This window comes from Giraffa tippelskirchi, chromosome 3, assembly GCF_054371585.1.
Source record: "Giraffa tippelskirchi isolate mGirTip1 chromosome 3, T2T-mGirTip1v1.2.pri, whole genome shotgun sequence".
In the NCBI taxonomy this organism is placed as follows: Eukaryota; Metazoa; Chordata; class Mammalia; order Artiodactyla; family Giraffidae; genus Giraffa; species Giraffa tippelskirchi.
The window spans coordinates 129573562-129598425 of record NC_137277.1 but is presented as its reverse complement, the minus strand read 5'-3'; the positions used below and the strand labels follow the sequence as shown (position 1 = coordinate 129598425).

The window sequence follows — 24864 nt, the reverse complement described above, 5'->3', positions numbered from 1 at the left end:
TCAGGAAGAACATGAAACGGAGGGTGGTTAGGGTGAGTGAACACGATGCACTCACTGGCTGGAGGGGAGGCAGCGAGCCTAACAATCGTTTTTTGAGGACTCGGTTTCCTGGTCCGTATATCAAGAAGTTTGCCCAAGTGCATGTAACTCAGGGGACACCCCGATTCTGAACTAGAACCAGCCCGGGTCTGAATCGCCAAGTTGATTATTGCTCAAGCCTTGATCCGGGAGCAACCGGGCTTCCGAAGTCCGGGTCGCGGAGAGGACCAAACCCACTTGGGGCATCCGATGCCTGTGAGAAGCAGAGAGGGGAGGCAGGATGCAAACCTTCCCCAAGATTGAGGAATAATCCTTTTATAAAGCGCCTCGGAGGAAAATGCAGAGCCCCAGCGCGAAGCTACCCGGAACGTGGACCCCGTCAGGCGGCCTGGACTGCACCTCCCCGCCTGCGTGAGTCCGGCCCTCGCTCGAGGCTGCCCTCGCGCAGGCGCAGTCGTGCAGCGCTCCCGCCCCAGCGCGCATGCTCCGCCGAGCCGCTGCGCTCCGGGCTCCAGGCTCCCGGCTGCGGCGGCGGCGGCGGAGGAAGTTTCCGCTCCGCACTCCACCCCGGTAGCAGCTTCGGGGCCGGGGACAGCTTCCTCCGGACGCTCCGCGGGCTTCGCCGCCGCCGCACGGCGGTCCGACGGGATCATGGGGTTGTCAAAGGGGCCGGAAGGCCAGGGTCTCCCGGAGGTAAGGAACCCCTCCTCCCTCTCTGACACGTCCGGGTTTCCGACCGAGGGCCGAGCCTGCGGGGTCGCAGGCACGGGGGGATCGGGCAGCGTTTAGGGCTCCCCGCCTCCTTCTCAGGTGTGTCCGCCTCCCCAAGCACCGGCCCTGTCCGCTGGGGGCCGAGCTAGTTCCCCAGTGTGGACATGGGCGGAGACCAACTTCAAACGGTGCTGGGTCTCCTGGGACGGAGGGAGCCTTCCCTGCCCAGTGCCTGCCCCGACGCTACCCCAGGCGGCCCGGGGTCCCACCTCTCTGGCTCCCTCCGGCAGTCTCCCCCCGACCCCCGGCGCCGCGCGGCTCGCCCCGAGGACCGAGGCTCCTGCGCCCAGCAGTCACGAGACGCGCGCTGGGACGGTCCGGGCTCGGGTTGTGCAAAGGGCGGTGACCTTGTGGCGCCTACCGCCGCCTCCCCGGGCCCACGGGGTCCTGGCGGCCGGCACCCGCCGCAGTGGTGTCTCGGGGGATTGCCTGCCTGCGTTTGTCCCCACGCCGGGCCAGGCTGGCTGGAGGAAGTTTGGGAGCCGGGCGCGCGCCAGGTCGTGTCCGGCCGGGTCAGCGCACCGCGGTGTCCGCGGTGGAGACGCGCTCTCCGTCCGTGCCAAGTGGCCGGGCGGAAACGTCGCTGCTTCTCCAGAAGGTAGAGCGGGTGCCTCTCTTCCAGAGGTGTTTGTTATTGAGCACTCAGTCGATCCCGAGGGACAGGGTGATCAGTGGTTCCTGGATTTATACACACATTATCTGGGAGGAGAGGAAAAGTGCATTTCCTTTTGGCTGCAAATAAAACTTAGCTAGACGGTTTGTATCTGATCTCTCTTCCAGTTGATTTACTCAAAAGCTAGTCTAGTTTACTAGATTCTTGAAAGAAATGGAGTCCATGCTGCGCCTCTGTCCCCTTCCTAAGGTTCTGAAGCAGGTATTTGTCAGAGGGACTGATTCCTTGACGTGGTGCATGGTCCATTCACACTTAACTCCCTGGGGCCAGTCTTGCTTCTTTGCCTCCCTCCCCAGATCCTTAGTTCTTAAATCCCACTAGTACCATTTATTGAGGGATCACTGTTGTGTGCATAAAAGCTGGAGATGTAGTGATTGCTGAACAGACTTAATCTGTCAGTGTTTGCTCCCAGAATGCAAATCCATTTCATCATCTTCAGAAAACCTAGCAAGTGTAATGTCAGAACCCTTCTGTTAGGTAACACTTGACATGCAAGTTGCTTTGATGGACCAGGGTTTGTGAAGACTAGAATCTGTTCTGTGATTTGATTTGATATTTGTTTTTTACCTTTTTAAATTCTAGGCTCTCATCAGGTTTTTTGCCTGGCACTTTGCTGTGGACTCTGTATGGTCTCCCAGGTTCTACCTTAAATCCTTTCAATTCTTTGCCCCACTGTACCACCAGTAGGGTCTTTCTAGGAAAAAAACAACTTACACCTCCTTTGTTTAACCCTTCACTGTCAGGAGACTGGATCTACTTCGTCGCTTTTCCAAGTTCCTGAAATTAGGCAAACAGATTCACTTAGTTCAAAGACTAGTATGTATGAATATGAATAGTATGTGTCATTAAGCTGTCACTAGTCCGGTTATTTCATTAAATTTAATTTTGTAAAAGCTTTTATGTATGTGAAGGAAAAAGAGATAGCTGGATGTGGCCCTGCCTTCCTCCTTACATGAACTGTAGTCCAAGACAACTGACAGTTTAGTGTTCCTAGTTTAAGAGCTCACAGCATTTCTTTTTATTAGAATTTTAGTTTTAAGAGTTGGAGGTATTACCCAGCCTGGTGATGTTTTATGGGTTCAAGGTAGAGTATTCTTTCATTCACTGCATATTAGCTAGTGACCCTTTTGCATTTTGATTTAATGTTAACCTATGAAGTGGATTTGGTGTCTTATTAACATTCCCCACTCATTGTCTTGTGCAAGAAAATTACTTCACAAGGTGCATTGCAGAAGTACACTTCTCCATTCTGGGGGTGGGTGGATGGGAAGCGTGGGCCATGCACTCACCAAGGTGTGGGCAGTGGGTGCCCATTAGGTACAAGGTACGGCCGGAAGGACCCTCCTGGGATGTCCTGATGTATTGTCCTCTTCTTGGAAGTGTCTTCATGATACGTGATTGAACAAATGAAGGATTCCTTTTTTACATCCCAGGAGTTTTAGGAAAATACTTATATTATCCCATTTTCCTTTTCTATTCTATTTTTGTGAACCATAACTGTTCTTTATTTTCTCTTTTATTTGAATCTCTCGACTTGTAGATGGTTCTCAACCATCACAGACCTTTTGCAAGGAAGAGAAGGTGTGAATAATATTTATTTTTGCATGTCTCCTAGGAATTAGTGAATGCTAACCTTCAGAATCTTTGCTAGCCTGGACCAGTGTCATTTGAGAGGGAAGTGAAATGAACAGTGTCGCAAGGCTTTCCCCTCCATCACCGCCTATTGCAGGAGATAAACAGTCACTTTAATAATTCCATGTTCAACTATGTGTTAACATGTGTGCTCCTTCTCCTGAAAGTTTGTACTTTAAAATAAACTTGACTTTCCATTATCAGTGTCATGACTATGAAAACATGTTGTTAATACATGACTGGCTTAGGTCATGGAGTTTATGTGATTGATAGTTAAGCATGTCATTCCATATTTAATAAGTGTGTCCTTGGAGCCTAATGCTGTTCAGAACAGAGAGGTAAACATGGGTGGCTAATAGATGGAATATATGCCACCCCCCACCCAACCAGCTAATAGTCTATTTGGAAAGACAGGCATGCAACTCAGAAGAGGTTGGTAATTGTATGAATGACAGATTATAAATAAAATAGAAATGAAAGGAGTGACCATTTTAAGCAGCAGAGATGACATTGAATGGGAGCTGGAGTTTGAAAGTGGTGTCTGGGTGGTTGGAGAATATCAGGAGAGCAGTGAAGGAATGAGAGTGAGCAGGGCTTGTTTTAGGTTGGCCACAGCTGTGTCTGGATTATTTTGGTGGGAGGTAAAGGATGGAGCTGAAAAGATAGGTTGCAACCCAACATCTGAATGCAAAACCAAGACATGTGGAACTTATCTGGCAGACAATGAGTGATGCCTTAATGATGAGGGCTGGGTGCTGAACTAAAGAGGGGTGATGAGAAAGCTGTGATTTAGGAAGGAATGAGCAGGGTAGACTAACAGGGAAGATTGAGAGGCAGTTGCCATTGTCCTGGCATGGCATGCAAATGGAAGATAGGATAAATGTGAGTTGCATAATTAAGGAAGATTTAGCAGGCATTGTTGCCTAAGGGAATAGTCAGAGGTGGATATGAGGCTATGAACCAGGGTACCTTGCCATTGTTTTCTGTAGAGAGGCAGTTGTTTATTTGCTGCAATAATGGAAGACAGGCACAGTTCAGTGAAGTGTATGCAGGCAAAAGTACTATTCTATTTAGATGTATTGAACTTGGAGTTAACAGCCTGGAGTGAAGGTAGGATATAAATAAAGAATGTTTAAATCAAATCCCTATTTAAATGTATCAAGTAAATATTTTTAAGGCAGCCTTGTTACGTGGTAGTAATCACCCTGTAATTTGTCTGTGTTGAAAGCCTTCCTTGTATTTGCTATAGAGATCAAAGTGCAGAGGGGGCCACATGATTGAATTCTTTGTTCTTGCCCCTCTTGTCAGTAACTTCTAGAACCAAGGTGAGTGTAAAGTTCAAACAAAACAAACCACCTGTTCCATCTGAAAGGAGTTTATAATCCAGTTGAGAAGCTGCTATATAAGTCACATGTTAGAGAACAGGGCGGTAAATGTGCTGGAGTCTTCCTTTCCCTGGATTCCTCCAGCACCTGCTGAATAGTTGATACACCTGTGCATGTCTTCCCCCCATCTATGATGATTAACAGCTTGTTGAGCAGTGACCTTGTTCTGTGTGACTCTAGCAGCACTGTGTCCCCACGCTACTGCGTGAACACAGTGATAATTGCCAATATCATATGCTCCCTGGCAGTGAGTCCGTGGTATCAAGGAATATACCTGGTGTTCCTTTATTCAAGGTAGCTTTTACCAGCCTTTTGTTTTCATTTTAGGTAGAAACGAGAGAAGATGAAGAGCAGAATGTCAAGTTGACTGAAATTCTGGAGCTCTTGGTTGCAGCTGGGTATTTCAGGGCAAGAATTAAAGGCTTATCACCTTTTGACAAGGTAAGAGGAAATTTTTCTAACCATTAGGCTAGTCTTTGTCAGGATGTCATAGTTTACTGTGGCAGTAGGGTATTTTTGGTTAGGATGGCATGGTTTACTGTGGAAAAGAAGAAGAGATTATATTTTTCTTTCTCTGTATCCATGTTGCATTTCTCCAGGATTCAGATTCATTATGGAAGTGTTTGTTTCCTATAAAATACACCTTCAAGTCCTTTTGTGCACGAAGATTTGAGAAATACAAATAAGCAAAATAAATAGTTTCTTCTTTCAAGGAGCTTAAAGTTTGGGTGGGAAAATAAAGCTTATAAGATAAAGTAATTTGAGTTAATAGGGTGCTATCCCAAGTTGATAAAGCTGATAAAGAATCTGCCTACAATGCAGGAGACCTGGGTTCGATCCCTGGGTTGGGAATATCCCCTGGAGAAGGGAATGGCTACCCACTCCAATATTCTGGGCTGGAGAATTCCATGGACTGTACAGGCCTTGGGGTCACCAAGAGTTGGACACAACTGAGGAACTTTCACTTTCACCCCAAGTTGGGATGCTCACAGATAGTTGCCACATAGTCTCCGGGCTCTGAATGCTAGGTTTGGAGAAAGAAGTCGCTATTGGATGAAGTCATTTAATTCGGCAGAACCTTGAACAGTTCTTACATATAAGGCATAGTAGTAGGGTTGAGAGCACAAGGATAAGAACAAAGACCTTGTACTCAAAGAGCCTGACTTCTGAAGAGTAGGGAAGAGAGACAGTAAACCAGCGCACGTAGAATAAATGGCACAATTCATTGAGTGCCACAATGAACTATGCACAGAAGTGAAGCATCCAGATCAACTGGGACATGCCAGGCAAGCTTCATGGTAGAAGGAAGCATTGAGTTCCCCAGTGGGCCAAAGCCCTGGCTGCACGTAACAGGTTCTTTTGTAATACAGATGTGTAGGTCTCAGCCTTGGAAATTCTGGTTTGTTAGGTGTGGGCTGGGGACTGGAATCTGTATTTTATTAGGCACCTCGCATGAGTCTATAGTATAGCCAGGGATAAGATTCATTGTTGATCTTTTCTAAGATCAAGCTGTGTCTATAAAGGTTTTGTTTCAAATGGATTTTTAGCCTTGGTCTCATTTGCATCTCAGGGAAGTCCCATGACAAGATAGAGTACAGATTCTCATCTCCTTTAGGTAGAAGAAAAAAAAATTCTCATCTCCTTTGCTGCTGCTGCTGCTGCTGCTAAGTCGCTTCAGTCGTGTCCGACTCTGTGCGACCCCATATACGGCAGCCCACCAAGCTCCGCCATCCCTGGGATTCTCCAGGCAAGAATACTGGAGTGGGTTGCCATTTCCTTCTCCAGTGCATGAAAGGGAAAAGTGAAAGTGAAGTCGCTCAGTCGTGTCCGACTCTCAGCGACCCCATGGACTGTAGCCTACCAGGCTCCTCCGTCCATGGGATTTTCCAGGCAAGAGTACTGGAGTGGGGTGCCATTGCCTTCTCCGCATCTCCTTTAGGTATGGAAATTAAGTAACAAGCCACAGAATGTCCCTCCTGCTACCCACGTATCTAGTCCATAAACTCGTAATTCCTCTGCTGTCTTGCACTTGACTGTCACTGGATTAAGGCTTCTCTCAGCTGAGAGTTAATGTCCGTCCCCATTGGTTTAAAGAGAATCTATGCATCATACATCCATTTAGTCTTAGAAGGCAGCTTCTCAGTCCATTAGCCACGTATTTCAAATGCTCAGTAACCATGTGTGGCTGGCAGCACCATACTAAACAGTGTGGATCCAGACTGTTCCTGTCTTGGCAGAAAGCTTTATTCAGCAGTGATGTTTAGATGGGAGAAGGCAATGGCAGTCCACCCCAGTACTCTTGCCTGGAAAATCCCATGGACGGAGGAGCCTGGTAGGCTGCAGTTTATGGGTTCACTAAGAGTCGGACACGATTGAACGACTTCACTTTCACTTTTCACTTTCATGCATTGGAGAAAATAATGGCAACCCACTCCAGTGTTCTTGCCTGGAGAATCCCAGGGACAGGGGAGCCTGGTGGGCTGCCGTCTATGGGGTCGCACAGAGTTGGACACGACTAAAGCGACTTAGTAGCAGCAGAAGCTGTTTAGATGAGTTGCAGTGGATGGAGCCAGGACACATATTGTCTCTCTCTGAGGATGCACAATTTTGTATATAAAAACTGTTGCTATTTTATCTGCCTTGCACTTCTTCCCTTCTTCCCAAACTAGGAAGAGAAAATAGGTATTTTTTTATGTCTTGCAGGTGGTGGGAGGAATGACCTGGTGCATCACCACTTGCAACTTTGATGTGGACGTTGATTTACTCTTTCAGGAGAACTCTACAATAGGTCAGAAAATGTAAGTTGTTGGGCTTTCCATGGATGAGCCTGAACAGTGAGAAAGGAGATAAATCTTGAGCATTTGCTCTGTGCCAAAGGTTGTGTCAGATGCTTCACTCATGGACTAAAAGAAGCCAAGGTCACACAGCTAACACATGACAGTCATCTAATATTATCATAATGTTAATAGGCTATTTCTGGTGTTTTTTGTTGATCAAAATTTCTGTTGATTGCTTGAGTATCTCCTTACAAAGGCATTGAATTTAGATGGAAGTTGGATAGTTGAAGGGAGGGGAATCTTTCCCTCCCTGTTGCCTCTGCATGAGGCAGAGCCTCACTTTGCCTGTGTCCTTGCCAAAGACATCCTGGAAGGGTGCCCTGGCTGATCTTCTGTACCTCACCAGGGACTTGGTGATTTCATGAGATCATTGGAATCCCGGTTCTGCCCAGCCCTGCCAGTGGGCAGCTGTGTGACCTGGGGCAAGCCTTCCTTTATGTATAGAAAGAGGGTTTGTGATCTCAGATCTATAGGATTCTGTGATTTACTTACTCATTTTTCTGAAGACTTGTCCTCCCCTAAATGGATTACAGATGGTTTATGAGCATGCATGGGGGAGCAGTAACAGTGGAAAAGTGAAGCAAAGCAAAAGGGGTAAAAAAGGGGAGGAAAGGCAGAGTTGAGGGTAAGGAACACAACTGGGAGGAGCCAAAAGGCCCTGTTTTTCTAAGGACGGGACACCGATTTGGCTGAAAAGAAAAAAAAACATGAAGAAAAAATAAATTATCTAATTTATACTTTCCATATAGTAGAAGAAAAACAAGTCCCTGGGAATCACCAAAATCCTTAACACTAAGACCCAAAGGCATTCTTGGCTCCTTGTTAAGGAGTTCATGCTATTTGACACAGTAATACTGTCATCAGTGCCCGGCCATGAATAGTGGGTGCTGCATCCTGACACCTGTGTGTGCGGTGCTGTGGCATCATGTCCAGCCACCCACAGAGAAAAGTTCACTTGGAGGGGTGCAGTGGAGTCCAGGTATGTGGCTGTACTCCCAGTGATCCAGTTCAACCCGGCAGGGGAGTATATTCTTGTTCTTTTGTTTATGTTTATTAAGGTGTTACATACATGAAGGTACAAGAAACATTCAGATACTACCAAAGGGAGCAAAACATGCAGCTGATGTTTCTCCCCTTTCCCATTTTATACCCTAGTTTTATTCCCTGAAAAGAGTCATCTTTGACTAGGTTTTAGATTCTTCATCGTGATCACTAATATGTCTCCACCTTTGTATACACTGTTTCATTCAGGTCCAATGAGAGGAGGAAGTTGGCTCACCTGTACCATTCACTACATCCCCTTTGTCTTCCAACTTCTACTCTTTTAATTATTATCTTTCTTTTCTATGATCACTTGCATAATTTTGCTGTACTTAAGCTTCTATTTCTTGACCCATTAATATAAAGTAGCTTTTCCTGTTTATAGTCTGTTCTGTAGTAGCAGTTGAGTTGTCCATGCTTTATCTACAGGTAAATTCTAAATCTATAAACAGTATTTGCAATAAGAACTAAGACTTGTGATGGGGTCAGAAAAAGAATGGTAATTTTCTGGACCATAATGGTGCTGTTTAAAGGAGAATATTTGAAGTATTACAGTCAAAAGCAACTCTTTTCATTTATTTTTTGACTCAGCAAATATTTATTGAACCCTTACATTCATAATGTTCTGGATGCATTAATGAAAAATGCACTACCCTCATGGAGCTTAGAGTCTATTGGAGGAGACAGACAAAAACTAATCTAATAAGTAAGTACAGTATGTGTAGACATATGTGCTGTGAAAAAAAACTAAACCCAGGAAAGGGTATAAGGAGAGACATAGGGTGGCAGGCAGTTGTGGTTTAAGTTGGTGTAGGCTTCACTGAGAAAGTGATACTGGAGTTAAGACTTGAGGGATGAGGGTTCCAGGCAGAGGGAACTGCCAGTGTAAAGGCCCACGCAGAAGCCTGCCTAGAGTGTAGTGTGGTGGAGGGTGGGGCCGTGCGGAGGGGGCAGCAGCAGATGGAAGTGCAGAGAGGTCATGAGACAGATCAGGTAGCACTTTATAGGTCAGGTTAAGGACTTGGGGTTCACTCTGCATCAGGTGGGAAATCCATGGGGGGTGGGGGGGTTGAGCAGGGAAAGAACACAGTATGTTCTGTGTTTAAGAAGGAACCCTCATCTGAATACTGAATTAAAGGAGTGAAGCTGCAGTCAGGGAGATGCTTTAGCCTGTTACAGTAATCCTCCCCTGGACAGTGAGCCAGTAGTGGTGGCATTCTGGATCTGTTTGAAAGGTAGAACCAACAGGATCTCATGGCATATTGGATTTACAGTGTGAGTAAGAGGAGAGTGGAGGACGACTATGAAGTATTTGGCCCGAGCGAGTGGAGGTGGTCTCTGCAAGTCATTGAGAATCAAGCACACTGCATTTTGCTTCATGTTTACAAAGCTTTTTTTCCCCCTTGTGTTTCTAATTGCCTTTTTTTTTCTTTTCGACAAAGAAGCATGTACTTTCACCTGTAGCTGAGATCAGCCAGCTTCTTAATCAGTCTTTTGACTAACATGAATTGTCTGCCTTCTCGAGTGCACTCTTGGTTGAAGCCTCTTTTTGTTCCAGTTTGAGCTGATTACCTCTTACACCTGTGGCACCTCTGATGTTCTGGGATTTCTTTCATTTGCATTCTTTGTGGGCTAGGATTCTTCCATCTGTATTTCTGAAATCTAAAAAACAGTGAAAATGTTGGTGTTGTTTTTTTTCTTTTGAGTGTGGATATAAAACTTTAATTGGAAGCAAAACATGACCCAACTGACTTAAGGTTATTTATAGTCTTTATTGATCACATTTATGTGAATATTCATAAGTTTTGCTACAGAAATACTCATTTCTTTGATGATAGGGTGCTGCTGTGGATTTCAGTGAGTCTTACCTAATACATAGTATATACCCCTTAATCTACTAAGGTGCAACATCTAAAGAATTGTGAGTTCTGAAGCACATCTGCCCCCACAGGGTTTGGTTAAGGAGTTGAGGGTGTATTATTTTTTCTGGTAAGTATTTGATGTGAAAGCAAAGCTGGGGACAAGGTCTTTACTTGTAAAGACCCAGCAGACTCCTAGCAGATTCATCAGGCAGTTGAGTCTTTATTATCTGTAGGAGAAATGTCATAGCCACAGGGCACTGAATTATCCAAAAATCTTTTCCATTTGGTTTTGGGATGTGTTCTGTGTTTGGGGTCCTCCCACGAAGTTTCTGGTTTGGTACATTTCAGTTCAGTTCAGTCGCTCAGTCATGTCTGACTCTTTGTGACTCCATGGACCGCAGCATGCCAGGCCTCCCTGTTCATCACCAACTCCCAGAATTTGCTCAAACTCATGCCCATTGAGTCTGTGTTCTGTGTTTGGGGACCTCCCACGAAGTTTCTGGTTTGGTACAACTCAGACTAATACTGCCGTGTGCTTGCAGTGCATCTGTGCATCCCAGTTGATGCGAGGGGGCAGCACCATCTCTAAGGTACTCACTTGCCTCACAGGACATGCTTACCTTCCACTGGGGCACAGATGGGCCTCATTTGTGGATGGGCCTCCATTGGTGCCTCATTCTCCTTCTTGATTCTTCTTTCATGTGGGCTCCCTGAGCTTCCCCTCTGCATCCCCAGTTTGTCCTAAAGTCCCATCACCACAGAGTGCTATGTTCCAAGGTCCATAAATAAGATTTTAGGCTTATAACCAAGTTCATTTCTACAACACATATCAACACACATTTATTAGGCACCTGTGTACAGAGCACATGCACTTTATTGTTTAACCTTCATAGCAACCCTTGAATAGGCAGGATGGGGATTATCCCTCATTTTATGATGGTAGTGTTAGACCAGAGGGACTGGGTGGCTCGCCAAAAGTACCAGAGTGGGTGATGGAGCTTGGAATTTAGACCCTGGTTTAACTCACTCTCTTTCAAACTGTTTGCAGTGGAGGAGGAAACAGTGCACTGAACACGTAGAAAACTAAAGGAACCAAACTTATCTCCAGTAATGAAAAGTGGGTGTGTTAAAAGCATAGACTAGGAAACCTGTCTGGTGACCTCTGCAATTGTCATTTTCCCTGATTTTCAGAAAGTCAGAGGATCCACTCTGAGCTCCAGGGAAAAGCCAAATGGAGACTGGTAGGTTTCTGCAGGAAGTCTTCCTGACTTTTGCCCCCAAGCCGGCCTGTTTCTCCCACATCCCCACCCCTTTGCAGTACTAGTGCCTTCAGCTTCTACAAGCTGCTGACGCTGCATACTTTAGGTAGTCATTTCTGGGAGGCAGGTTTAACAGGGTTGTAAACCGCAAGATGACCCTGGGCCTCCTTCCCTCAGGGCCTTTATGAACTGGGAGAGTGGGCCGTCACTGAGGAGTGGCCAGGGAGAACCTTGCCTGAAGGTGGAGGGTTGACTGGATGGTGTTGGTGTCCCAGCCTCTGATTTTTAAACTTCTGAATGGTTAAGGGCCATCAGTAACCTTCCCTGCATAGAGCCACTAATCTGTAGCCACTAGAGGGAGCTCTCCTCCTGCCAAACCAAAACGTGACTTGGCTAGGTGGTCCTGGTGTGAGTGAATTCTTAGACCTGCCCAAGAGCAAGGACTGGAAGCCGGAGTGTGGCCATCTTCACTTGCTAAGCTTGGAATCTGGGGAGCAGAGCCAATTAAGCACTCATTTCTTCCCCTCACAAATTTCAAAGAAATTAAGGAACAAGACATGGGATTCTTATGGACATTAAATTAAAAAGTAAAACTTATCAAAGAGAGAGCTTTAGATAATGTTGCCAGATGGGTGTGTCAATCTTTTCTATCAAACTGTCCCGTTCGGACCCCAGGAGGAGCTGGGCAACCACAGGCTTCCCTACTGGGACAGAGAAGATGCTTGTGTCCTGAGGATGGGCTACTCAGAAAGGAGGGCCCACAGGGGCTCTGGGAGTCGGATGACACTTTGCTTCCACGCCTCAGACCTTTTGGATGAGTCACACCCCACTTCTGTTTGCAGTGAACATGTCCTCCTGTATGCTCCCCTCCTGGAAGGTGGGTAGTCCAGCCTTCTGTGAGTGTGTGCAGTAAGGGAGCAGACTTCTCCTCTCCACATGTTTTTCTCTTAACATATTGGACTTGATGTTATGATTATGACTCTTTCCACTCAGCAGTTTTAAGCTTGGTCCCGCCTTGTGAAGCTATTGTAGATATAAACATGGTTGTATAGTGTGTTCTCTGGGGAGCCTTCTCTGGGAGCCATTTGGCTTCTGTTCCAAGGTTAGTTAGTTCCTACCAAGAGCGAGGGCATGAAATATGCTAAGGGAAACTTAAGTTAGATATTTTCTCTTATCTGGGCCTGAGTTAGGTGTTGGTTTTATGGGTGTCTGTCTTCTGGAAAGGATTGTGGAACTACAGGAAGACCAAAGTGTACAAGATTTCTTTGCACAAGAGATACCTTTTTGGTAGATAGACCCAAAACTTGCTGTTTTGGAAGCCTCTAGTAAGAACCTGCTGACTTGTAACCATGGCCTTTATCTGTTAGAAAATAGTCTGATACTTGTAGATGAGGCTACTCTGGCTGAAATTTTCTAATGTCTTAGATGGGGATATAACCTAAACTGTCCATGTAGGCTGAGCCAGGAGCCCCCATTTCTCCATATGGCCCCACAAGGCCACAGCTTGGACTATTTCTCGAAGTTCCTAGGCTATGTACCATGGTTTGTGGGTTAGCAAGCCCACTGAAAACCTCTGTTCTCTCTCCTCTTTAATCTGATCCAACTAATATATAAGAAATAGAAACCAGACAATCGGAGATCAAACAGCAGCTGATCACAAATTTAAATCTGTGGTGAAACAAACTTGCACACAAGTCCTTCTTTCACTCCTGCCATAAAACTGTCCCACCCGGGCCAGGGCTCAGCTGGGCATCCAGTGGGGGTGGGTGCTCACCTCCTGACTGAGGTCAGATATGCTCTGGGCCTCAGAGAGCCTGCCTCCTGCTCTCCTCCAGCCACTTCAAGGGAGGACCATGCAAGGTGGAAGAGAGAGATCATGTCCCTTGTGAGAAGCTGAAAACTCCTCTTCTCTGGAAAAAGAGTGGTTCCTCCAAATCTAGGATTAATTTTAGAGTATCAAAATTAAAGGCTATTGTTTATTTCAAAAATATTTCTTAACAGAGTAGAAACTTCAATTTTTTTTTTTTCCACACAAGCCTGAGACCTCATGTTTTTTCTTAATATTCTGAGCACCTGGCACAAAGTCTGGTAATTAATTTGTTGCCCAGATGATTTTTCAACTTCCCTGGTGGCTCAGACAGTAAAGAATCCACCTATAATGCAGGAGACCCAAGTTAAACCCCTAGGTTGGGAAGCTCCCTTGGAGAAGTGAATGGCAACCCACTCCAGTATTCTTGTCTGGAGGATCCCATGAACAGAGGAGCCTTGTGGGCTACAGTCCGTGGGGTCACAAAAGAGTCAGACACAACTGAGCAACTAAGCACTCAACGAATGATATTTAGAACCTTTTTTTAAAAATGTTTAACCTAGTGGTTTCCAGACTTTTGGAAAAAGAAAGACAAAAAACTGAAATGTAGAACATGCAGCACTAATAACTTTTTATTTTACCATGTAAGGATGTTTAAAAAAAATACTACCTCAAACACCACCATAACTTCATGAAGAAACAAAATATTTTCTTACAAAAAGTAGGACGAACATGATCTTGGCGTTAAGGGTGAATGCAATTTTCCTTATGTGGCCTTACATGTACACAGGTCTAAATTGTGCTTATTTTTCTCACTTTGCTGTCAGCCAGGAGAAATGTGGTCCTGGTCTGGTATTGAGAAGCCCCGGATCCCTCTGGAATGCGGCCCAGACGGTAGAGATGTCTCAAGAGCCACTTACTGTGTTCTCACTCTTGGCCTTGTTGTTTTCCCCCGAGCAGAGCTCTATCAGAAAAAATCGTCTCCGTCCTGCCAAGAATGAAATGTCCGCACCAGCTGGAGCCCCACCAGATCCAGGGGATGGATTTTATTCACATATTTCCTGTTGTCCAGGTGAGAGCGTCTGAGGGGTTTCTTGTCCTCTGAACATTGGCATTCCTATAACGGGTCTGGCTCTCAGGCTCTCTGGCCTAGATCCTGGATCTGATGGGTGTGTCATGGATTTGGTGGCCACAGAACATGACTCCACTCCCAAATGTTATCCTCAGAAGTTGCCAATGTTCAGTCTACCTTCACTCCACTCAGTCACCTGTTCTGATCTTTGAATGTTTCCCACAAGTAGCTTTTCATTGCCCTTCTGGGAGGCCCCCGTGCTCTGGTTGCCTTCAGTCTCTCCAGCCTCAATTTATTCTTTGTTTTTCTTTGTTCTTTATGTTCTAGCCCCTCTGGCTTTCTTTCCAGTTTCCTTTCACGTACTATACTTCTTTCCTGTCATGGGGCCTTTCTCTCAGCCTGGGAAGCTCTTCCCTTCTCTCCTTTCCTTCATCCTTCAGCTCTCAGTTCCAGGTCTCCTCAAGAAATCTCCCCTGATCCCCAGATCTAGAGCAGGTTCTTTTGCTATATTCTCTTATACAGCATATTCACTACCTTCACAGGGATCTTCCTTACCACATTTGTGACCATGTGCATCAAAGTGTCTGGTTATTTATCTCTGTCTCTCATGGGCAGGTATCAGGGCTGTCCTGCTCGGTCCTGTGTCTCTGGCACCTCATGGAATGTCTGGCACTTTGTAGGCATTCAGTCCTTATTTGAGGACTGAATTTCTAACAAGAGACTTATCTCCACCCCAGCTTTTTTCTGAGGCCCCGTGATGAAGTGGCTCATGCTGTACAAGTCCCTGTATTCTGTGTGGTTTTTGTGTCTTAGTCTTTCCTCTGGGTACTGCAGAGAGAGGAGGAGTAAAAGGACTCACTTTGTTGCCTGCTATGTGGACGGGACTTAGCCTCAGGTCCTAATAGAGTTCCTTGAAGCATCTTTTGTAATCCCGGTCTTAAATTTGAGAAAAGTGCAACTCATAGTGGATAATCAATTTGCTTAAGGGCAGAGAACTAGTGAGTGGAGAGGCGGATTCCTCTAAATTTTTCCTTGTCTTTAAGCCTGAACTTTCCCTCTCCACCACTGTGCAGCCACCCAGAGGAAAGCCACACAGCCCCTGCTAGAGAAGTTCAGTGATTCTGTGAAGGTTATGTAGTGTAGCGGTTAAGAGCCTGGACTCTGGAGACTTTCTGGGTTCAAATCTTGGCTCTGCTACTTTCCAGCTGTATGATCTTTGCAGATGTCTTAACTTCTTACCTGTTAAGTGGAAAATAATAATAGCACCCACCTGATAGAATGAAAGTTGAATAAGTTAATATGTGTAAAGCACATGGCTGAAGGGCTAGCATGTTTCAGTAAGTGCTTTCTGAGTGTTACGTAGTTGTTTCTGTGGTAGTTACTGCTACTGGGAGTCCCCCCCTGAACTAGACTTCAAATTAAATATGATGAAATTTATAAATGAAATTTGTACATTTGAGGCTAGTACTGTAACTCAGGATTTGACATGTATGTTCGTTAGGGGATGGTGCCCCCACCCTTTAGTGAAAATAGGAAGTAAGGACCCTGTGGAAATTCTTACAGAAACCTCCAGCGCTATCATACTGTGAAGTTGTTGCCTTTTCCGCCTCAACCTGGATCTCTTGTAACTAGACTTTACTCAATCCTGTGCTAGAACTTGGAGGACCAAAATGATAGTCCACATATGAGAAGGGGTGAAGGTGATTTCGTGTAGTTGGTTTGGGTATTCTGAGTACCTGATGGTCTGTGTTCTGAATGGAATGCCTGGATGTGAGAGCCTCAGCCAATGGTTACCAGCCATCTTAATTTTGTGGACCTGCAAAATTTTAAAGCAAAAATGGAGGTTGATCTGTGGTTGCCACCTATATTTTCGCAGGCAAGGACCTTGCTAAAAGTAACAGTTATTTTGCTTTTTCTATCATTTCTTGAAAGAAAGGCCATTTAACCCTCACTCTGAGAATAAAGAACAGTCTTTCCAACTGAATACATTTAGCTCTGTGAGAAACTCAACCACATGCCTGTGGTTTTGTTTCTTGTTTTGTTGGACACCAGTGAAAGAACAATTGTGGACCAGTCGCTGGGACCCACTGTACCGGTTTCTTGTGTGGGTCTGAGGTCCACCATCCTAGTTCTTGCCATTTAGCACAGCTATGGTGACTCTGAATGCAGTGGGAGAGTGGAACTGGCTTCCAGCTGCTTAGTTCCAGGTCACGTGTTTTTGTCCTACATGGGGCATGTGAATCCTGTGAAGGTAGATATTTTTCTTGAAGGCTCGGGGCCTGCGGCAGAGCTTGGCTATCCTAGAGGCTCCCTCTTCAGCTCTTCAGGTTGGGAACTCTGAAACAGAGCCATGGTGTCTCTAAGGGAATCCTATGAATCAATGGGTTTTGCCTTCCTCATCAGAGCACGTCCTCCAGGATCCAGCCAAGTAATAACTCAGTGTAGATCTAATTAACAGAGGCAGATTTGAAAAGGCAACAACTATGAAAGGCCAGAAAGTGGATCTCCAGGTGGGAAGAAAAGCAGAGTGAAGTTGAGTTGAGCAGTGAGTCAGCCTCCTGAGATGTCCAGGGTCCACGCTGGGGTGTGGGTGAGAGGCTGGAGTAGCCCCAAATGTCGTCTGATCCTCAGTCCCTGCACCCTTGGATTTTAGTCAGTGCCTGAGGTTACTGTTGGGAGTTGGGGTGGAGTGGAGTGATAGAAACAGATGGAGGATTCGAGCAACAAAAGAGTACTCCTAGAGTTACTTGTGGCCACTGCTTTTGTGGGCAACTGCTTCCTGGCATGTCCTTTACTTGAGTTGCCCGCTGTTCCTGAGCAGGAGCTCTGTGTGGCTGTGCCCTCTGGGGCAGCACAACTTCTGTATAGAAACTGCCCCTGAGATGATGTAGCTCCCTGAAGAGAGTATGGCACCCCTCCACAAAGATCTTCAGTAATAACGGAAATGAGTGCAGAGTCAGGAGGGGAAGTAAAGGCTGTCTTTGTACTTTGCGTTCTCACGCTCAGAGTGCCTGTGCCTTCCATGAGTTGTGGGGTGTGGGTGTGTGCAGGTGTAGGTTTCAGCTCCCTGGAGCTGTAAGTCAGCAGACATGAAGAGTGGCTCCTTGCACACGTCAGCTCCGAAGGTCTGGGAAACATTGCGTGAAGCCCAGACGTGCCATATCCTGGTGGTGGACCCTCTGGGTTGTGGCCAGCAGCTGCTGGCTGTGGATCACTGGACGGATTAATGTTGTCCCTCTGAGCTTCCAGTTCTGTAAAACGCGGTCAGTGCCCATTACCTTACAGTGTTCTATGAATGCTGTGAGTGCTAAGCTGCACCTGAGGTCTGAGGCTTGTCCTTGGCACACCTGGTTTCAAATCTGAATATCCGAGGGATTTTTTCACCTATCAGACAAGGGTTACACTAGGTATTCTCACTGGTTCTCTTTCCTTCCTCTGGTCTGTGGCGCAAGCAGCACAAGACGGAGAGAGTCCCATTAAGGTCTGCCATCAGTCGCAGGGAGCTTTGGGGAGCGGCTGTGTTTGTGTTGGGCTCCAGTATTTACAGAGCCATCTGGTACTTGTGTTTCATTTGCTCCCGCAGTCGCTCTGAGGAGAAAGGAAATGATACTCTGCCCTCCACTTTAGCAGAGAAGGAAACTGAGGCCTGGGCACCTGGAGCAAGGCTCAAAGGTTCCTCTGAGGCTGTCAGCTCCAGTCCCCCTGATCTCAGCATCCAGATGACCAGCGGCTATTTTCCCTGCAGGGCAGTGTGTGCTGATGGTTGCTTGTCACCTGGTTAGTTCGTGTTCTGTGATTCAGGTTCAGGACCTGTGCCATCTCTGAGTTGGTCTTCACCCTTTACTTCACCGTGTTTCATCCCCACCAGCTCACATTTCTGCACTCTCTTCCCCAGTGGCTGGTGAAGCGAGCTATAGAAACAAAAGAAGAGATGGGTGACTACATCCGCTCCTACTCCATATCCCAGTTCCAGAAAACCTACAGTCTGCCCGAGGTCAGTGTTCTGCTCTTTTCTTGTCTAGCTGAGAACCTGAGTGCACAGTTAGGGACCCCCCGGGAAGAAGCAGAGTAAGCTCAGGCTCCCCTGTGCTCCTACCCAACTGTATGGCATCCCTGCGCCCACCTGGTCAGCACTGAAGCTGGACCTCCTGGTTCATTTGAATTGCCCTCTTTGAATGGGCACTGACTGCCAAGCTCTATAATTTTGTCCTTTTCTCTCAATTTTGGTACTTGATCCACACCTTTTATTAAATTAGAAGAACATGAGCATATTTCTGTATAATTGTATGAAGCTTTTCAAGAGACCATCTGCTTAGGATAACACACCTATAGTAGCAGTTGAGTATTAATCACAGCAACAATAACTGCTGATTTCTGTCAGATACTTGCTACATTCCAGTCCCAGCGCACTACATGCCTTCTGCTTCTTGATCCTCATGATCACTCCCTGTTTTACAAGTAGAGAAGCTGAGGCTTAGAGATGAGGTAACTTGCTGAGATCTCAGAACTCAGAGGATTTGAACTGAGAACACTTGTCTTCACGTCTACGCTCTGTGGTCCTCTTTTTTCTTACCAGCTGTAGGGATCTGTTTTGGAGCCCTTGACAGAGGCCCTCACTTTTCTCATGCTCAGTGTATTTCAATTTGTTAGAAAATTGAGACTTTTTCAGACAAAGTTGTGATGAGAAGTCAGTTTATAAGACAGATTGCTGAGCAGTCTAATTGAGTTTCAGTCTTTACGCAGGATTTGTTTCATCCCTGTGTATTCTTGTCTTGCAGGATGATGACTTCATCAAGAGGAAAGAAAAGGCCATCAGGACAGTCATTGACCTCTCCGTGAGTTTCCTGCCCGAGTTCTCCTATCAGGGTAGATCATAGGGTCATAGCTTCCAAGTAGCCCTTTGATTTAAATTGAAGAAGCCTCTGCCCACCCCCGCCCCCACCCCCACCCCCACACTCCCTGAGGTTTCTGTCTGTGGGGATTGCCCAGCAGCTGACCTCAAGTGCGTGTGTGAGGGAGGCCCTGCCTGTTGCACGTGCTTGCCCAGTGTCTTAACGCCAGCATTCAGGGTAGAAGGTGCCACAACCACTGCCCTGTGTTTTCCTTAGTTCCAGTTTTCCAAACTCAGAGCCCTTCCTCATTTGAGCCAGTGGTGACTATAAACTTCAAACTTCACGTAGCTCCAGAGAACAGATGTCGAACTGAAAGTGAGACAGAGGTGATCACTGCCTTGGTGGCTTTGGAAAGGCATCTGAGCTTTGTGTGGGAAACTCCGAGATGACCTTTATCCCATCTGCAGTGTGCCTCAACCACAGGGTCTGTACCCACATGCCCAGTTACTCAGTGCAAGGGCCAGAGGAGAGCTTTGGGCCTTCTCTAAACACTCAGGGCCAGAGCCCAGCAGAGCCTAGTCAGTGCCACCCCCTCCTCACCCCCCAACTTTCCTACATGAAAATGAAGCCTCAGTGCCTAGGTGTAAGTTCTCTCTTTAGAAAATAATATATTGAGTTATTTTGCCTTTTTTTTTTTTCACTTTAAGAATAAATGTGTAATCTCCCCCAGATGATTACTCTGAAAAGAGTAACAATAGCTTGATGATGAAGGACATGAAATGCTCATTTAAAAGTCCTGTCAGCTTATGGTTATAATTTGTATTTTCCCACAATTCCATTTGGGGAATGTGAGGTATGGAGAACCTTTAAGTTACATTCTGAAGCTGGATGTGGATTTCAGTTTTGGTGGCAGTATTAAGTATTAATAATAATAATACATGATAGAACAGTATTTTTTTTTTCCTGGTTGTGAAATAGATGTTCAGTTTAGAACATCTTTAAAGTTTTCTTTAAAAAAGTTGATTGATCAGAGGAAAAAAGGTCAACCTTAATCTAACAATACAGAAACAGCCACTTTTGGATATATTTCTGTGTTTTTAATATGTATTTTTATGGTGAATTAGAATTATACTTTGAATATAAATTTATACTTTTTTCCCTACTCACCAGTAGAGCATTGTATGCTGTTAAAGATTTCTCCTGATCTCATTTTCAGGACAAATAATAACCAGTTGGTTGGGTGTGCTATTGCCTTCCTTTGTTTTAAGTGATGCTTCATTTCTGGAAAGAACTGAGAATTAGATGACAGTGATACCTCAGCTACAGGGAGCTGGGGAGCCAGGAGCAGGAGAGGAAGGGAAATTCTCTTTTCCCCATAAACTCTGTCCTATTTGAATTTTATACTAAATCTCTTATCACCTATTCAAAAACAGCAGAGTGAAAACTTCGTTGTTTAGTTGCTAAGTCGTGTCTGACTCTTTGCAACCCCATGGATTGTAGCCCACCAGGCTCCTCTGTCCATCGAATTTTCCAGATAAGAATACTGCCATGGGTTGCCGTTTCTTTCTCCAGGGGATCTTCCTGACCCAGGGATCAAATCCACATCTCCTGCATTTGGAAGCAGATTCTTTACCACTGAGCCATCAGAGAAGCCCAAAAGTTAAAAAAAAAAAAAACCATTTAATGTTTATTGAATATCTTCATGTGTAAATCTCACTTGGAGCCCTGAAGAGAGAGTGAGAAACATTACATTTGTTGACTGTGTCACCAAATAAAAAGGCCAGTGTAGCCGTTGATTATCCTATCAATGAAACTGGGCCTTATGCCTCTTTACCTATTAAACATTTCAGTCCTCTAGAGACATATTATTTCCTCTTTTCATTTGTAATGGAGTTTTTAAAGAAAATTGTCTTCTGCTTAGCAACATGACTTAAATTCTTAATGGAATTTAAGGAGATAATGACAAATATGTAGTGTCCAAACATTGTTCTGAGCATTTGTATGTAACTTATCTAGTCCTCACAACAACCCTATGAAGTAATAGTGGGTTTTTTTTTTGACAGTTGAGGAAACTAAGGCACAGATTGGTTATGTACGTTGCCCAAGGTCACATTGGTGATGACAGAGCCAGGATGCAATAAAATGCTAGATGAAATGCTGTCTGCAGCTCTTTAGAAAATAATAACAAAATACAGGAAAATGGAGAAAAAATTAGAGGTCTTCTTTGATTAATAGCTCAAATTGCTTAGTTTATTTCCTTTTTTTATGTGTGAACTTACTTCTCAGTTGACTGCCAGTATATTTACTGTTGTTCAGTTCAGTTCAGTGGCTCAGTCATGTCCAACTCTGCAACCCCATGGACTGCAGCATGCCAGGCTTCTCTGTCCATCACCAACTCCTGGAGCTTACTCAAGCTCATGTCCATTGAGTCGATGATGCCATCCAACCATCTCATCCTCTGTCGTCCCCTTCTCCTCCTGCCTTCAATCTTTCCCACCATTAGGGTCTTTTCAAATGAGTCAGTTCTTCACATCAGGTGGCCAAATTATTGGAGCTTCAGCATCAGTCCTTCCAATGACTATTCAGGACTGATTTCCTTTAGGATGAATTGGTTGGATCTCCTTGCTGTCCAAGGGACTCTCAAGAGTCTTCTCCAACACCACAGTTCAAAATCATCAATTCTTCGGTGCTCAACTCGCATATCTACGTGACTACTGGAAAAACCATAGCCTTGACTAGACGGACCTTTGTTGGCAAAGTAATGTCTCTGCTTTTTAATATGCTATCTAGGTTGGTCATAGCTTTTCTTCCAAAGAGAAAGGTTTTTTGTTTTTTTTTAATTTCATGGCTACAGTCACCATCTGCAGTGATTTTGGAGCCCAAAAAAATAAAGTCTGTCACTGTTTCCACTGTTTCTCCATGTATTTGCCATGAAATGATAGGACCAGATACCATGATCTTAGTTTTCTGAATGTTGAGTTTTAAGCCAACTTTTTCACTCTCCTCTTTCACTTTCCTCAAGAGGCTCTTTAGGTCTTCACTTTCTGCCATAAATGTGGTGTCATCTGCATATCTGAGGTTATTGATATTTCTCCCGGCAATCTTGATTCCAGCTTGTGCTTCATCCAGTCCAGCATTTTTCATGATGTATTCGGCATATAAGTTAAATAAGCAAGATGACAATATACAGCCTTGACATACTCCTTTTCCTATTTGGAACCAGTCTGTTGTTCCATGTCCAGTTCTAACTGTTGCTTCTTCACCTGCATACAGATTTCTCAGGAGGCAGGTAAGGTGGTCTGGTATTCCCATCTCCTTAAGACTTATCCACAGTTTGTTGTGATCCACACAGTCAAGGACTTTGGTGTAGTCAATAAAGCAGAAGTAGATGTTTTTCTGGAAGTCTCTTTTTCAGTGATCTAACAGATGTTGGCAATTTGATCTCGGGATCCTGTTCCTTTTCTAAATCCAGCTTGAACATCTGCAAGTTCTCGGTTCACATACTGTTGAAGCCTCGCTGGGAGAATTTTGAGCATTACTTTGCTAGCGTGTGAGATGAGTGCAATTGTGCAATAGTTTGAACATTCTTTTTGCATTGCCTTTCTTTGGAATTGGAATGAAAACTGACCTTTTCCAGTCCTGTGGCCACTGCTGAATTTTCCAAATTTACTGGCATATTGAGTGCAGCACCTTCACAGCATCATCTTTTAGGCTTTGAAATAGCTCAACTGGAATTCTATCACCTCCACTAGCTTTTTTCATAGTGATGCTTCCTAAGGCCTACTTGACTTCGCATTCCAGGATATCTGGCTCTAGGTGAGTAATCACACCATCATGGTTATCTGGGTCATGAAGATCTTTTTTGTGTAGTTCTTCTGTGTATTCTTGCCACCTCTTCTTCATCTCTTCAGCTTCCGTTGGGTCCATACCGTTTCTGTCCTTTAGTGTGCCCATCTTTGCATGAGATGTTCCCTTATCTCTGATTTTCTTGAAGAGATCTCTAGTCTTTCCCATTCTGTTGTTTTCCACTATTTCTTTGCATTGATTATTTAGGAAGGCTTTCTAATCTCTCCTTGCTATTCTTTGGAACTCTGCATTCAAATGCATTTATCTTTCCTTTTCTCCTTTGCCTTTCGCTTTTCTTCTTTTCAAAGCTATTTGCAAGGCCTCCTCAGAGAACCATTTGTGTTTTTGCATTTCTTTTTCTTGATCTCTGCCTCCTGTACAATGTCATGAACCTCCGTCCATAGTTCTTCAGGCACTCTGTCTATCAGATCTAATCCCTTGAGTCTATTTGTCATGTCCACTGTATAATCATAAGGGATTTGATTTAGGTCATACCTGAATGGTCTAGTGGTTTCCCTACTTCAATTTAAGTCTAAATTTGGCAATAAGGAGTTCATGATCTGATCCTCAGTCAGCTCCTGGTCTTGTTTTTGCTGACTGTATAGAACTTCTCCATCTTTATCTGCAAGGAATATAATCAGTCTGATTTCTGTATTGACCATCTGGTGATACATTACTGTTGTAATGATAAAGAATTTTTATGAATGGCCAGAGGTGGCCTTTGGGTTTTGTTTATATTCTTCTTTATCTACTGAAAGTATTTCTTATTTCCAGATGCTGTCTTCTTAGGTTTCTTAGCTGAACTCTGTTGCCATTAATTTCCTTCTCACTCACCCACCAGCTCTGCACACACTTCCTTGCAGCCTTGGAGTGAGAGTCCCAGGAACTTGTCAGAAAGTCAAGTGTGCATCCCTGTTATCTTCTTGTGACCCCTGTAAGACATAGAACAGCTTGCTGGAATTTGTTTCCCGTCACTCTCCTCACAGAGAGTCCCTTCCCCTGTAAAAGGAATGAGTGTGAATTGTGAAAGTCGCTCAGTCATGTCCACCTCTTTGCGATCCCATGGACTGTAGCCTGCCAGGCTCCTCTGTCCATGGGATTCTCCAGGCAAGAATAATGGAGTGGGTTGCCATACCTTTCTCCAGGGAATCTTCCCAACCCAGGGATGGAACCCAGGTGTCTCTCATTGCAGACAGATTCTTTACTGTCTAAGCCACCAGGGAAGCAAGGAAAAGTAATGAAGTCTTTCCCACATTCAGGGTGTGATTCTTTGCAAGTGTCAGGTTCTGAAGGATGTTTTCTTCTCCTCCCCAGTTCTGCCCTCCACATGGCTCATCACTGTTTCTTACCTGTCCCTTCTAGGCCAGTGTATTCCATAGAATCCCAGATTTAAATTCTGAATGGTAAATTAAGGATTAAAATTCAGTTTAACATATGGTGGCAGGTTTCTAGACCCAGCCTTTTATAAAATACGTATGCAGCTACCGTGTACTGATTGAATGCCTTCTGTGTGCTTGGCATGTAATTAGGTATTTTACAAGCATTATCTTGTTTAGTTCTCATCAACACTCAAGGACTTCTGTGTTATTTTTCCATTTTATAAGAAGTTGAAACTGAGAAAAGCTAGTAAAATCCCTGCACAGTTGCAGAGCTGAGAAGAGGCAGCCAGGTTTTGATTTTCCATCTGACTCCTCAGACACAACAGGTGCTGATGCTTCGCTATTTTTCTCACTCTTCACCTGGTGTCTGATTTCTCACATATCCCTGACACTAACTCTGCAGTAGTGTTCCTGACTGATTTCAGGACC

General features: G+C 44.9%; 1 protein-coding gene across 4 annotated transcripts in view; it reads left to right on the top strand.

The window, feature by feature from the left end:
* The first annotated feature begins 545 nt into the window (after nt 1-545).
* Nucleotides 546-24864, top strand: part of CCDC93 (CCC complex scaffolding subunit CCDC93) — a 101565-nt gene continuing 77246 nt past the window's right edge. For all 4 annotated transcript variants that reach the window (XM_081575838.1, XM_081575837.1, XM_081575836.1 and 1 more), the window contains exons 1-6: nt 546-732; nt 4828-4941; nt 7204-7298; nt 14267-14378; nt 18274-18372; nt 19157-19213. In XM_081575838.1, the coding sequence (XP_081431964.1) occupies nt 691-732; nt 4828-4941; nt 7204-7298; nt 14267-14378; nt 18274-18372; nt 19157-19213 (519 nt within the window). In that variant the 5' untranslated portion in view covers nt 546-690. The remainder of the gene's footprint in view (nt 733-4827; nt 4942-7203; nt 7299-14266; nt 14379-18273; nt 18373-19156; nt 19214-24864) is intronic.